Genomic DNA, 16,121 nt, shown 5'->3' with positions numbered 1-16,121 from the left:
AACCCCCACCCTCCCCTCACTCTTCATTAACCCCCACCCTCCCCTCTCACTCTTCATTAACCCCCACCCTCCCCTCTCACTCTTCATTAACCCCCACCCTCCCCTCTCACTCTTCATTAACCCCCACCCTCCCCCCTCACTCTTCATTAACCCCCACCCTCCCCCTCACTCTTCATTAACCCCCACCCTCCCCCTCACTCTTCATTAACCCCCACCCTCCCCCCTCACTCTTCATTAACCCCCACCCTCCCCCCTCACTCTTCATTAACCCCCACCCTCCCCCCTCACTCTTCATTAACCCCCACCCTCCCCCTCACTCTTCATTAACCCCCACCCTCCCCCCTCACTCTTCATTAACCCCCACCCTCCCCCTCACTCTTCATTAACCCCCACCCTCCCCTCTCACTCTTCATTAACCCCCACCCTCCCCTCTCACTCTTCATTAACCCCCACCCTCCCCTCTCACTCTTCATTAACCCCACCGTCTCCCTCACAGTTAATTTCTCCCTCACTTCTTCATTACTCCCTCCCTCCCACCCCCACACACATATATATACAAACTATTCACTATCTCTTCTAGACATTACTCACAATCTCACACACTCGTTTTCTGTACCACAATCTAAATTTCCCAGACCGCCGCTGCCTATTTTAAGAAACGTCCTGTATCCAAATTCTTCATTGACACTCAGCCAGCTGACAGCCACTGTAGCCGAGCGAGTGTGACCCATTTACGTCGACCTGAAAGTAGAACGAGGGCAAACGTGACAAACAATGTTCACACCCAGAGGAGCCTTGCTCGCCGCCTGCTGCTCGCATGGTCGTTTCGGTGTCTGAATTTACATACTCTGTAGTCTGCACGTTGGAGGAAGTTTCTGTGCCTGGGCTGATGTCTCTCAATGTCAGAACATTACAAACGTTAGCCTGAACCTAAACCACTTCGTGGTTTGAACCACTTTGATCGCAATTCTGCTGAACGCTGCGGTTTGAGTTTCCCAGTTAGCTGCTGAGTTCATAAAGCTCGTCTACAGCTGCGTTCCGGTCAAACTGCTGTCTGAACTGACAGTGAGATGGAGCAGCCCTGTGTTAAAGAGAAGATTGGAATTGTTCTTGTATTTTCTTTGATTCTTTCATTTGGTGAGTAATCAGCTCCTTCATTTGTTGTTGCTGCTGCTGCATGGACTCCGTACTACCAGCTTCCCTGTTGCAAAATATCACACACCTGACTCGGAGTTAAATCTGTTCCAGCCGCTCCCTTTTTTTTCAGAGTTGCTCAACTAGAAATGATTAACTTAACAGCAGTTGTAAATGAACGCAATAAAAGTCAACGCTTCCTGTCCTGGTCATCGTTCAACCACTTCAGAAAGAAAGATTTGCGTTTATGTAGCATCTTTCATGGTCTCCGGATCCCCCCCAGTGTAGTCACTGCCCTCAGTGTGCTTCACACTGAATGAAGTGTAGTCACTGCTGGACCAGAACGCACCGAGCAAGATTCCACGAGCGGGCATTTTGATATTAACTAAGTCATCAGTTTCAGTGATGTTGATTGCGACAGATGCATGAGTCAGTGCATTGGGGAGAACTCCTTTCTCCTGTCTTGGGATCTCTCCCATTAACCTGATCGGGCAGAGTCACGTTTGAGAGATCACACTGCAGCACTCCCTCTGTAGGACAGGGAGGTGACGGCCCAGATTGCGTGCTCACATCTCTCCAGTGAGAATGGAAGCCTTTTGATTCAGGTGACAGTGCTTCTTACTGAGGCTTCGGGAAATGTCATTTGGACTATCCCATTCCAGTCCAGAGACATTTTCCCATTCCATAACACGTGACCCTGCTGCGGCAGTGGCTGCATGATCAAACATGTGCGATTGCAAACGAAAACAGAAAATGCTGCAAAAACACATAGTGGGTCAAGCAGGATGTGTAAGTAAACAAGATGTGGAGATGCCGGCGTTGGACTGGGGTGAGCACAGTAAGAAGTCTTACAACACCAGGTTAAAGTCCAACAGGTTTGTTTCAAACACTAGCTTTCGGAGCACTGCTCCTTCCTCAGGTGAGGATCCTGGTGTTGTAAGACTTCTTACAGTGTAAAGGCAGAGTTAACATTTTGAGTTTGATGACCTTTTGGAAGTACAATTTAAAAATCCCATTCTCAGCCTTAGGGAGTGTACTCTGTGACAGGAGAAATCTGACCGTATCCTTGATATTCTATACACAACCTTCCCTGATTTGTTCCCATGTTCACTTATGCCCAGGCCCAGGAAAATATCCCCACAGCTGACGGAGTGAGGGCTGATTTTCCCTGAAAATCTGAAAGAAAAGCGTTTTTAGTCATACTTGTTTACCTGCAGACAGATTATACATATCCAGCATCGAGCTTTTGGTAATTACGTATGGATTAGGCCTCATTGAACTGGCAGTCAACTTGACATTGCAATCATTAACTGTCTTGTTTGAATATCACTGCACATCGGCTGACAAATGGACAGTTACTCTTTGTGCTGACAGGTGTTACCCAACCAAAACTGACAAAGTTCCCACGTATCACGAACAACATGATAATATGGAGAACCACCATTAGATTGGGACATGATCTCTGGTTTAGAAGAAGCTTGTATTTATATAATAATAACCTTTATTGTTACAAGTAGGCATACATTAACACTGCAATGAAGTTACTGTGAAAATCCCCTAGTCGCTACCTTCCGGCGCCTGTTTGGGTACACGGAGGGAGAATTCAGAATGTCCAATTAACCTAACAAGACATGTGGGAGGAAACCGGAACGCCCAGAGGAAACCCACGCAGTCACGGGGAGAACCGCACAGACAGTGATCCGAGCCGGGATTGAACCCAGCTCCCTGGCGCTGTGAAGCAACAGTGCTATATAATGCTTTTCATTCCTGTTCCCGACCTACTCCATCCATCTCCCAAGTAACAGTCTGAGATTAATCCAGTCAATTCACATCCCTGATATCACATTTGATCCAGAAATGACCTCCAACCTCTTATTTGTACCATCACTTAAGACGACCAACTTTCACCTCCATAATATCGCCTGACTTCACTCACCCCTTTGTTAGCTTGTCTGCTAAAACCCACATTCCTGCCTTCATTATTCCAAAACTCCACTATTCCAGTACAGTTTTGACAGGTCTCCTACATTCTACGCTCTGTCATTCATCCAAAACTCAACTGCCTGTGTTTTAACACACGACAAATCCAGTTCTGCTGCAGCCTCTGTGCTCGCTGACTTACATTAGCACTGGGTCAAGCAAAGTGGATTTTTAAAGTCTCATCCTTGTTTTCATATCCCTCAGTGGTCTTGCCCCTCCCTATCTCCATAATCCCTCTCAGCCCCGCAACCCTGCAACATGCCTGCAGTTTGGTCTCTTGTGCATTTCCAGTTATAATTGCTCCACAATTTGTGGCCTTGCCTTCAGATGTGTTGGCCCCAAGCTCTGGAATTTCCCCCCTACATCTCTGTCTCTGTATCTTGCTTTAAGGCACTCTTAAAACATACCTTTTGACTAAGCTTTTTGTCAGCTAAAATAATATTTAATTGCTTTATAATGCTCCTGTGGGATGATTCATTATGTTGAAGACACCATTAATGTTGTTTACAAGGCCACTGGACATCTCAAAGCACTTTACAGCCAAAATAAGTACTTTTGAAGTGTAGTCACTGTTGTAATATAGGAAATGTGGCAGCCAAATTGAGCACAGCAAGCTTCCACACCAACAGTATTGTAATGTTGCCCAGGTATGTTTTTTTTGTATTGATTTTGAGGGATAAATATTGACCAGGATATCAGAGATGTCCCTTCTCTAAGCTTCTTCAGTATAATGTCACTGCATCTTTTACATCTATCCCAAGCAGGCAAACGGGGTCTCAGTTTAACATCTCATCCGAAAGGCAGTACCTCTGACAGTGCAGCATTCCCTCAGTGATGCACTGGAGTGTCAGCCTTAAAATTTGTGTGCAAGCCCTAGAGTGCATTCAAAATCACGAGGGGTCTGGAGATCGTAGATAGGGGAAAACTTTTCCGACTAGTGAAAGGATTGGGAACGATAGGGCACAGATTTAACGTAATTGGCAAAAGAAGAAAAATAATAATATAATAATCTTTATTGTCACAAGTAGGCTTACATTTACACTGCAATAAAGTTACTGTGAAAAGCCCCAAGTTGCCACCTTCTGGCACCTGTTCGGGTACACAGAGGGAGAATTCAGAATATCCAATTCACCTGACAACACGTCTTTGTGGACCTCAAGGAGGAAACCGGAGGAAACCCACGCAGACACAGGGAGATTTTGCAGGCTCCACACAGACAGTGACCCAAACCGGGAATCGAACCTGGAGCTGTGAAGCAACAGTGCTACCCACTGTGCTACCGTGCTGCCCGTGTGCTACTGTGCTGCCCATAGCAACATGAAGAATTATTTTTTTCACACAGAGAGTGGTTAAGGTCTGGAAGGCACTGCCTGGGTGTGTGGTGGAGACGGACTTAATCAAAGCGTTCTGTGGGGAATTTACTATTATTTGAAAAGGAAGAGTGTGTAGGGTTACGGGGCAAGATGGGAGATGGCACTAGGTGATCTGGAGAGTGGGTGCAGATACGGTGGGCTGAATGGCTTCCCCCTATTATATCAATTCCCAAGGAAATTACTTCTCATCTATGCAACAGGCTGAGTATCTAATACTTTTAGTGTCTAATATCTAAGAGTTTCTATTTTTAGCAATCTGTATCATTCTCAGATACTCATCGATATCAGAATTGCTGATGTACTCCTCCATGTTTTGTGTCTTATAAAACAACATTTTAGATGGAAAATTGTAGGCAGTGCACTTATGATTTTTTGACAGGTCATCTGCTGGGTGTGCCTTGTCTTGGTAAACTTTCCATTCAGCATCAAATTCTATTTATCTGTGTAACAAAATCTCCAGGTGCTCACAATCAGCGCAACTTCACTTTCTCTTCTAATTTGTGTTCTTAAATGGACTTGTCAAACTAATGATTGGCAACATGGGGAGTAGAATGAATGAGCGGCACTTTAAAATCAGATCAAATATCGAACCTCTGCTGTATTCAAATGATCTCACCCCTACCTTGGATTAGCAGAATAATTGTGAGAAACACTATATTGTAAAATCAAGTCCATACATGCCCACCCAGGGAAGTAAACCCAAGTGTAATCAATTCAAGTTGAATTTAACTCTATTAAAGAAATGATTTGTACTCAATATTTATTTTCTCCGTATGTAGGATGTAAGTGGGGAAAAATCAGATCTAAATGAAAATAAAAAGGCCTCTGAGACTATAGTGCAGTATTGCATGTGGCTATCGGGATAGTGGCATTGATGCCAGTTTATTTAATGTCCACTCATAAAGTAGGGATAAACATCATCATTTTTGCCTTTGTGTTTTCAGCTGTGCCTGTTCACAGCTGAATTTTCTATGACTTCAACTAAAATGATAGCTAGTGACAAAATGCAAATGAATGAAATATCTATTCCTCTGCTGTCACTTCCTTCCCAAACCACAACTGTCATTTATCCAATCTGCTCTTTCAGTAAGCAATTCCTGTTTCAACAGCCTCCTCCGCACAATAAAATCATGAATTATCTCACTCTGATTTAATCACAAAATGTCCTTTGTAATCTCTTACAAAATTTGACTTCACCTTTTAAAAAAATGTTTCTTTTATTTAATAATCTTTATTGGTGTCACAAGTAGGCTTACATTAATACTTCAATGAAGTTACTGTATAAAGCCCCTAGTCGCCACACTCAGCCGTCTGTTCGGGTACAGAGTTAGAATTCAGAATGTCCAATTCACCTAACAAGCACATCTTTTGGGACTTGTGGGGAGGAAACCGGAGCACCCGGAGGAAACCCACGCAGACACGGAGAGAACGTGCAGACGCAGACTCCGCACAGACAGTGACCCAAGCCGGAATCAAACCTGGGACTCTGGCGCTGCAGGCAACAGTGCTAACCACTGTGCTACCATGCCACCCCGTAGAGTTCTCAGAGCTACAAAGCCAATACGCAGAGTGGACAGGGCAAGCCTTTAATCCATCTCCTTGCTCCAAAAAACAATTCAAAATCAAATTGAATTTACTGTGCCGGTAGTTTCAGTGCTATAGGTGTTGGTTTAGTAACAAAGTAGCGTCAGATCTTGGTGCAGCCCACACTGAATGTCTTCTTGGTGAGGGTGTGTGGCCACTATGTGCATTTGCTGGAAATGTGCAGAGTGGGCAGAGCATGATGTCAGTGTCTATCACTGATGCCAGACCTGCTGGCTGACAGGTTGCTGGCCCTGCTCGAGTTGATGCTTTTTTATTAACCACTTGTAGTTGAAGATATGAATAATGTGAGGGATTCCACCACCAGATTATTTAAAGGGATTATGAACAACTTGTAAATTAGGTTATGTGGGGAAGAATTTGCTTGTGACTGCAAGGGGTCAGGATAGAGAGAATGAATACGTGGCTCGAGAGATGGTGCCAGAGGGAGGGATTCAAATTCCTGGGACATTGGAACCGGTTCTGGGGGAGGTGGGACCAGTACAAACCGGATGGTCTGCACCTGGGCAGGACTGGAACCGATGTCCGAGGGGGGGGGGTGTTTGCTAGAGCTGTTGGGGAGAGTTTAAACTAATGTGGCAGGGGGATGGGAACCGATGCAGGAAGTTGGAAGGTAGTAAAACAGGGACAGAAATAAAAGGCAGTAAGGGGGAAAGTGTAAGGCAGAGAAGCCACAGTCAAAAATCAAAAAGGGCGACAGTACAAGGTACAGTGACTGAGGGGAGCTCAGCGAATAGGACCAGGAATACTAAAAGAAATAAAACGGGAAGTGAAAACATTAATGGTAAGCGACGCGGCAGGTTGTTACATAAGACATGGGTTCGACGACAAGGAAAATTAGGAGAAAGGTTAAGAGGAAATATAACTTAGGAGAGGTTACTGATCGAGGTGTTAAGATTCAGAACAGAGGTAAAAAAGCCAACATAAGTGTACTTTACCTGAATGCTCGTAGTATTCGGAATAAGGTAAATGAGTTGATGGCGCAAATCATCGTGAATGACTATGATTTAGTGGCCATTACTGAAACATGGTTAAAGGATGGTCACGACTGGGAGTTAAATATCCGAGGGTATCAAACTTTTCGGAAGGACAGAGTGGATGGTGTAGTTCTGTTATTTAAGGATGACATCCGGGCTACAGTAAGGGATGACATCGGTGCTTTGGAGGATAAGGTTGAATCCATTTGGGTGGAAATCAGGAATAGTAAGGCGAAAAAGTCACTGATAGGAGTAATCTATAGGCCACCAAATAGTAACATTATGGTGGGGCAGGCAATAAACAAAGAAATAACAGATGCATGTAGAAATGGTACAGCAGTTATCATGGGGGATGTTAATCTACATGTTGATTGGTTTAACCAGGTCGGTCAAGGCAGCCTTAAGGAGGAGTTTATAGAATGTATCCGCGATAGTTTCCTAGAACTATATGTAATGGAACCTACGAGGGAACAAGCGGTCCTATATCTGGTCCTGTGTAATGAGACAGGATTGATTCAGGATCTCATAGTTAGGGATCCTCTCGGAAGGAGCGATCACAATATGGTGGAATTTAAAATACAGATGGAGGGTGAGAAGGTAAAATCAAGCACTAGTGTTTTGTGCTTAAACAAAGGAGATTACAATGGGATGAGAGAAGAACTAGCTAAGGTAGTCTGGGAGCAAAGACATTATAGTGAAACAGTTGAGGAACAGTGGAGAACCTTCCAAGTTATTTTTCACAGTGCTCAGCAAAGGTTTATACCAACAAAAAGGAAGGACGGTAAAAAGAGGGAAAATTGACCGTGGATATCTAAGGAAATAAGGGAGAGTATCAAATTGAAGGAAAAAACATACAAAGTAGCAAAGATCAGTGGGAGACTAGAGGACTGGGAAATCTTTAGGAGGCAACAGAAAGCTACTAAAAAAGCTATAAAGAAGAGCAAGATAGATTATGAGAGTAAACTTGCTCAGGATATAAAAACAGATAGTAAAAGTTTCTACAAATACATAAAACAAAAGAGTGGCTAAGGTAAATATTGGTCCTTTAGAGGATGAGAAGGGAGATTTAATAATGGGAGATGAGGAAATGGCTGAGGAACTGAACAGGTTTTTTGGGGTCGGTCTTCACAGTGGAAGACACAAATAACATGCCAGTGACTGATGGAAATGAGGCTATGACAAGTGAAGACCTTGAGAAGGTTGTTATCCAAGGAGGTAGTGATGGGCAAACTAATGGGGCTAAAGGTAGACAAGTCTCCTCGACCTGATGGAATGCATCCCAGAGTGCTAAAAGAGATGGCTAGGGAAATTGCAAATGCACTAGTGATAATTAACCAAAATTCACTAGACTCTGGGGTGGTCCCGGCGGATTGGAAATTAGCAAACGTGACACCACTGTTTAAAAAAGGAGGTAGGCAGAAAGCGGGTAATTATAGGCCAGTGAGCTTAACTTCGGTAGTAGGAATCTATCATCAAGGAAGAAATAGCGAGGCATCTGGATGGAAATTGTCCCATTGGGCAGACGTAGCATGGGTTCATAAAGGGCAGGTCGTGCCTAACTAATTTAGTGGAATTTTTTGAGGACATTAACAGTGCGGTAGATAACGGGGAGCCAATGGATGTGGTATATCTGGATTTCCAGAAAGCCTTTGACAAGGTGCCACACAAAAGGTTGTTGCATAAGATAAAGATGCATGGCATTAAGGGGAAAGTAGTAGCATGGATAGAGGATTGGTTAATTAATAGAAAGCAAAGAGTGGGGATTAATGGGTGTTTCTCTGGTTGGCAATCAGTAGCTAGTGGTGTCCCTCAGGGATCAGTGTTGGGCCCACAACTGTTCACAATTTACATAGATGATTTGGAGTTAGGGACCAAGGGCAATGTGTCCAAGTTTGCAGACGACACTAAGATAAGTGGTAAAGCACAAAGTGCAGAGGATACTGGAAGTCTGCAGCGGGATTTGGATAGGCTAAGTGAATGGGCTAGGGTCTGGCAGATGGAATACAATGTTGACAAATGTGAGGTTATCCATTTTGGTAGGAATAACAGCAAAAGGGATTATTATTTAAATGATAAAATATTAAAACATGCTGCTGTGCAGAGAGACCTGGGTGTGCTCGTGCATGAGTCGCAAAAAGTTGGTTTTCAGGTGCAACAAGTGATTAAGAAGGCAAATGGAATTTTGTCCTTCATTGCTAGAGGGATGGAGTTTAAGACTAGGGAGGTTCTGCTGCAATTGTATAAGGTGTTGGTGAGGCCACACCTGGGGTATTGTGTTCAGTTTTGGTCTCCTTACCTGAGAAAGGACGTACTGGCACTGGAGGGTGTGCAGAGGAGATTCACTAGGTTAATCCCAGAGCTGAAGGGGTTGGATTACGAGGAGAGGTTGAGTAGACTGGGACTGTACTCGTTGGAATTTAGAAGGATGAGGGGGGATCTTATAGAAACATATAAGATTATGAAGGGAATAGATAGGATAGATGCGGGCAGGTTGTTTCCACTGGCGGGTGAAAGCAGAACTAGGGGGCATAGCCTCAAAATAAGGGGAAGTAGATTTAGGACTGAGTTTAGGAGGAACTTCTTCACCCAAAGGGTTGTGAATCTATGGAATTCCTTGCCCAGTGAAGCAGTAGAGGCTCCTTCATTAAATGTTCTAAGATAAAGATAGATAGTTTTTTGAAGAATAAAGGGATTAAGGGTTATGGTGTCCGGGCCGGAAAGTGGAGCTGAGTCCACAAAAGATCAGCCATGATCTCATTGAATGGTGGAGCAGGCTCGAGGGGCCAAATGGCCTACTCCTGCTCCTAGTTCTTATGTTCTAAGCACACCATTTTCTCCCAAGGAAAGATGAGTTCTCAGCAGGAAAGCCACCTTGGGTCTGTGGGGAGGACCTCCCCATGCCTCCACATAAGACACGAGCTGTGTGATCGGTGGTAATGATTGATAAAGGAGAAGGTCACAGAACTCCGAGACCTTATGCAGGGCAAGGATAGTGGCAGATGCTTCCAGCTGGAACAGGCAACATGACTTTTGTAAGGGCCACGAAGAATCCAGCACGAGTTTTAAGCACAAAGTAATAACATTTATTTACTATAACATATACACATAACAGTAGCAGTAACTTCCCTTGCTACATACCCCTTCCTGCTGGTTCCTGAACTGGCCAGCTTTATTTATACTAGGAGTTTACTAGTGGTTTCTCTGCCCCCCTCATTGGGGAAGCTCATACTCCCACAGGATTGTGGGATAGTCATTAGTCCCCAGCCAATGGTAAGTAGGCAGGTTATAACATCCCTCCCCCCCAAAGTCCAAGGAATCCACCGAAGACCCTGGCGAAGGAGGGCGTCGGACTCGTTTGGCCGCAGGCCGGACACCATTTGCACGCGGCGCTGGATCAGGCAGCGTGTAATGAGACGGAGACCGGCGCTTCCGTGTTGAACGGCGCAACAGTTGTACATCCACGGCCTGTGGACCCGAGGATTCCCCCTCTGATGCATCCTGTGTCTCCATCTCGGAGTCAGAGTCTGCTGCCTCCGTCATGTCAGCGTCTCTATCTCTATTCGGTTCCGTAAGCCCTGCGCAGGCTTCGAGTGAGGCACCAGTGGAAGATTGTGAGGACTACCTTCCCTTGTCTCTGGTCTCTGCGGCTGTAGAAATGAGCTCCGGGGGCGGGGAATCTTTTGAGGGGATAGTCTTCTGGACCGAACGTGGTCTACATGTTTTCGCTGGAGACGACCCTGGGCTTGCACTTGGTAAGATATAGGGCCCGTTTGGCAAAAGATTACACCAGGAACCCATTGGGCACCACCAGCAAAATTCCGAACGAACACTGGGTCACCGGGCGCAAACTGCCGAATCGGCCGATGCCGAGAAAATCCCTGTCCCTGCCATTCTTGTGTGCGGCGTACTTTTGCGCCAATGTCCGGGAAAACCATACTAAGGCGGGTGCGAAGTCTCCGGCCCATTAGGAGTTCTGCGGGAGCTACCCCAGTCACTGCATGGGGGGTGGTCCTTTACGTAAACAAAAAGCGAGCCAGTCTCGTGTCCATTGATCCGGAAGACTGCTTCTTTAGGCCTCTTTTGAATGTCTGCACTGCGCGCTCTGCCAACCCATTTGAAGCCGGGTGGTAAGGGGCAGTGCGGATATGGCGGATGCCGTTCATCTTCGTGAACCTCGCAAACTCCTCACTCGTGAATGGAGTGCCGTTATCCGTGACCAGCACCTCGGGGAGGCCATGCGTGCTCAACGAAAAACGCATCTTTTCAATTGTTGCGCAGGACGTTGTCCCCTGCATCTTATGCACCTCTAGCCATTTGGACTGGGCGTCAATTAGTAGAAGGAACATGGGCCCTTGAAAAGGGCCTGCGAAATCTGCATGCAAGCGTGCCCAAGGCCGCCCTGGCCATTCCCAGTGATGTAGGGGCGCGGCCGGTGGAAACGTCTGATGCTCCTGGCAAATGGAGCAGTTTTGGGCCACCTTCTCAATGTCGGTGTCGAGGCCTGGCCACCAGACATAACTCCGGGCCAACATTTTCATTTTGGTCACGCCTGGATGCCCATTGTGCAAGTCTGTTAGTATCAGCTCCTGACCTTTTTCCGGGACAATCACACGCGTCCCCCACAAGAGGATGCCATCTTCCACGCTGAATTCTGACAGCTTGAAGGAAAATGCCTGCAACTCGCCTGGGAGCTGTCTATGCTGCCCACCATACAGGACTATGTGCCGAACCTTTGACAGGACTGGCTCCGTCTTGGTCCACTCACGGATCTGTGATGCCGTGACAGGCAAGGTGTCCATAAAATTTTGGGTTGCAACCACCTCACCGGTCGTGGGGGTCGACATGGGGCCGGTCGATAAAGGCAATCGGCTCAGTGCGCGGCATTTGCTATCTGCGTTCCTGGTTTGTGCTCCAGAGAGTACTCGTATGCAGCAAGCAACAAAGCCCAGCGCTGGATCCGTGCGGAAGCAATGGGCAGTATTGGATTATCCTCACTGAAAAGTCCCAGCAGGGGCCTATGATCAGTCACGATAGTGAAATGGCGGCCATACACGTACTGGTGGAAGCGTTTCACCGCGAAAACCACTGCTAGGCCCTCCTTCTCGATCTGCGCGTACTTTTTCTCCGCTGCAGTCAATGTGCGGGAGGCAAAAGCTATCGGTCGCTCGGCCCCGTTCTCCACCTTGTGGGAGTGGACGGCCCCAATACCATACGGGGATGCATCACATGTGACGAGCAAAGGCTTTCCAGGATCATAGTGGGTTAGTAACCCAGATGACGACAATTGTTGCTTTACCCGCCGGAAAGCGGTTTCTTGCGGCTGACCCCAAACCCAGGTGTAATTTTTCTTTAGCAGAAGGTGCAAAGGGGCCAGATTGGGGAGGAACTTCCCGTAATAGTTTACGAGACCAAGAAAAGAACGAAGATGCGAAGTGTCAGTCGGGGCGGGAGCATGTTGAATTGCACGCACCTTCTCTGCGACGGGGTGCAGACCTTCGCGGTCCACCCGATAACCTAGGTAGACTACTTCCTTTGCCTGAAATACGCAATTTGTGCGATGTAAACGGACTCCAGCCTCCAGACTTTCCAAATGTTCCTGCTCCGACATCCCTGTAATCAAAACGTCATCTAGGTAGACAGCCACACATGGTAAACCTCTCAAAATGCCCTCCATAACACGTTGAAAAATAGCGCAGGCAGAGGATACTCCAAAGGGCAACCGTGTATATTCATTCAGGCCCCGGTGTGTATTAATCGTTACATATGGTCGGGAGGCAGGGTCCAGCTCCAACTGCAGGTAGGCATGACTCATATCTAATTTTGTGAACGAGAGTCCACCTGCAAGTTTTGCGTAGAGATCCTCTATGCGAGGCATTGGATATCGGTCGAGTCAGGAAACCGTATTCACTGTAAGTTTATAGTCGCCACACAAGCGAACTGTGGCATCTGGCTTCATTACAGGTACAATTGGTGTTGCCCAGTCAGCAAAACAGACGGGCCTGATAATACCCAAACTCTCCAAACGAGTGAGCTCCCCTTCTACCTTCTCGAGCAAGGCGTAAGGCACTTGGCGCGCCCGGAAATAGCGCGGCGTGGCTCCTGGTTCGACTTGGATACGGGCTACGGCCCCTTTTATTTTCCCCAAACCAGGCTGGAATACATCTGGGTATTGTCCTAGCACCTCAGTCAACCCTTCAGAAACGGTTTGGAGTAGGTGCTGCCATTGCAACCGCAAATGGCGCAACCAGTCCCGACCCAACAGGCTGGGCCCATGGCCGCGCACCACGATAAGTGGGAAACGCCCCTCCTGGCGTCCATAAACAACAGGGGTCATTGTAGTTCCTGCAATGTCCAGTGGTTCCCCCATGTACGTGGCCAACCTGGCCTGTGAGTCGGTTAATGTAAGGGTCTGTATACCCTGCTTGATGCGGTCGAATGTCCTCTGGGCGATCACGGAGACCGCTGCGCCAGTATCCAACTCCATCTCAAGCGGGTGGCCATTGACCCGTACTGTCACCTTAATGGGGGCCACACGGGGAGCTGCCACACAATGCAGCTGCAGGCAGTCGTCCTCCGTCTCCACGTCCTCAGCAGTAGTCGCCGCAGGTTCATCCACATGGAAGGTACGGCCTCTGGGCTGGTCCCAGTTATGGCCCCTGGGCTGGTCCCAGTTTTGGTCGGAACGACGGCGCCTCTGGCGTCCCCAGGGCCGCCGTCCGCGACGGGGTCGGCGCCTACAAGTCTGACACGGACATGGCTCCTCATCCGGCTCTGGAGAAGGCTCCCTTCGGGGAGGAATGTCTGACGGCCACTGGCGTCGGTCCGGACGTTGCCTCGCCCAAGGTACCGCAGGAGTGCGGGGGGACGTTTTCGGACGGAAGGGGTTGCGCCCCAAGGCATGCACTTCCATTCCCTGTAGCTACTGTACTCCTCGCTCTGCGCTCTCTCGGGACAATACTATTTGAATGGCCTGTTGAAAAGTCAATGTTGGCTCCGCTAACAACTTTCTCTGGGTGGCCGCATTGTTAATACCGCAAACCAAACGGTCGCGTAACATTTCTGACAAGGTCTCACCATAGTCACAGTACTCTGCAATCCTGCATAGCCTGGATAGAAAATCGGCAAGGGATTCTCCAGGGGTCCTCTCAGCGGTATTAAACCGGTAACGCTGGACTATCGTGGATGGGGTTGGGTTAAAATGTTGCCCCACTATATTCACAAGTTCATCAAACGTTTTGGTGTCTGGCGCAGCTGGGTACGTAAAGCTCCTAATCACCCCAAATGTATGCGGGCCGCAGGCGGTGAGCAATATGACCACCTAGCGCTCGTTTTCGGTGATATTGTTTGCCCGGAAATAGTAACGCATCCGTTGTGTGTACTGGTTCCAGCTTTCCAGCGCAGCATCAAAAACATCCAAATGTCCGTACAGAGGCATGGTATAATAGAAAACAACTTCCAACCTGTATCCAACAAAAATCCAGGGAGGTGGCTTCAGCAGTGTAGACAGCTATTCACTTTAACCTTCGTCGCCAGTTTTGTAAGGGCCACGAAGAATCCAGCACGAGTTTTAAGGATACAAAGTAATAACATTTATTTACTATAACATATATACATAACAGTAGCAGTAATGTCTCTTGCTACATACTCCTTCCTGCTGGTTCCTGAACTGGCCAGCTTTATTTATACTAGGAGTTTACTAGTGGTTTCTCCGCCCCCCTCATTGGGAAAGCTCATACTCCCACAGGATTGTGGGATAGTCATTAGTCCCCAGCCAATGGTAAGTAGGCAGCTTATAACAATGACTAACATCTCCAAATTTGTCATCTACCACTGCATTCGAGAAGAGATGGAGGTTCTATATGCCAGGAGAAGGTTGTGTTCTCTGTGCATGCAAATAAGCAGGAGATTTTTGCAAGTTTTGTTCCAGAGTACTGGGTTTGCCCATGGATTTGTTGCACCCTATCACAATGCTGAGTTGGAATGATCCAGCAAGGTTTACCAATCATTAAATGTGAAGCTGTTATGCTACCACACTCAGAACATCATGCTTGTGAGTGCCTCCTCTCCTGGAAGTCATGATTAATTCAGCCTGCACCAGTCTGCTCTTCCAGCATACCTGTCAGCCAGCACAACAAACCAGAGGGTGGCTGCTTTGTGATGAAGTCGATCCACTCAGCATCAGGCTAATGACTGCTCTCTGCAATTCGACCACACATGGCCAGAGCTCACACAATGAGAGCCGAGCTGCTTTGTGGAACACTGCTCCAGCCACCTGATAAATGGTTCTGCTGCCTCGATCTCTCTCTGGCGGAGCCCTCCAGTACCACACCAGATTGGGGCTCCTATTCCTGGTGCTCTGTTACATTCTCCACAATCGGACAATCACAAGGTCAGAGTGCTTGCTACCAGGTTTTAGCGAGCATTTCAAGAGAAAATGGAGAAACAGGAGGAGGAGAAAGGAAGAAGGCAACCGGTATATTCAAATTCCAGATATTTGCAACACATTGACATTCCGGACCAGGCTGTTTTGGATAATGGCCTGGAATTTGCTAACAACTACTTCATCCATTTCACGGATAACTATGGGTTTCTGCATCTCAAGACATTCCCAGTCGAATGGCAGAAGGGCATCCACATTATTAAAACCGTGTTAACGAATAACATCTTCCAATGACACTCTTTAACACACGCCCACTTCATTGCAATGCAGGTTGGAATTGTCTGAATTGTTGATGGGCAGAAAGGTTTAAATGCAGCTTTCTATCCTACCCAAAAAGTTATTCCCAGGGCTAGAAGTCCAGGATTATCAGAGTTCAGCTTTTAAAAATAAATTTAGAGTACCCAATTTTTTTTTTCCAATTAAGGGGCTATTTAGCGTGGCCAATCCACTTACCCTGCACATCTTTGAGTTGTGGGGGTGAGACCCACGCAGACATGGGCAGAATGTGCAAACTCCACACGGACAGTGGGCCGGGATCGAACCCGGGTCCTCAGTGCCGTGAGGCAGCAGCGCTAACCACTAAGCCGCTGTGCTGCCCTGTCCGAGTTCAATTGT

General features: G+C 47.1%; 1 protein-coding gene across 1 annotated transcript in view; it reads left to right on the top strand.

Annotated features, from left to right (window-relative positions):
* The first annotated feature begins 631 nt into the window (after positions 1-631).
* LOC140427919 (immunoglobulin superfamily member 3-like) overlaps positions 632-16,121 on the top strand; it is a 101,136-nt gene continuing 85,646 nt past the window's right edge. Inside the window, exon 1 of the mRNA XM_072513782.1 lies at positions 632-1,137. Coding sequence (XP_072369883.1) covers positions 1,071-1,137 — 67 coding nt within the window. The 5' untranslated portion in view covers positions 632-1,070. The remainder of the gene's footprint in view (positions 1,138-16,121) is intronic.

This window comes from Scyliorhinus torazame, chromosome 8 (genome assembly GCF_047496885.1).
Source record: "Scyliorhinus torazame isolate Kashiwa2021f chromosome 8, sScyTor2.1, whole genome shotgun sequence".
NCBI classification, from domain to species: Eukaryota; Metazoa; Chordata; class Chondrichthyes; order Carcharhiniformes; family Scyliorhinidae; genus Scyliorhinus; species Scyliorhinus torazame.
Note: the sequence above shows the minus strand (reverse complement) of the source record. Positions and strands in the feature narration are given on the sequence as shown.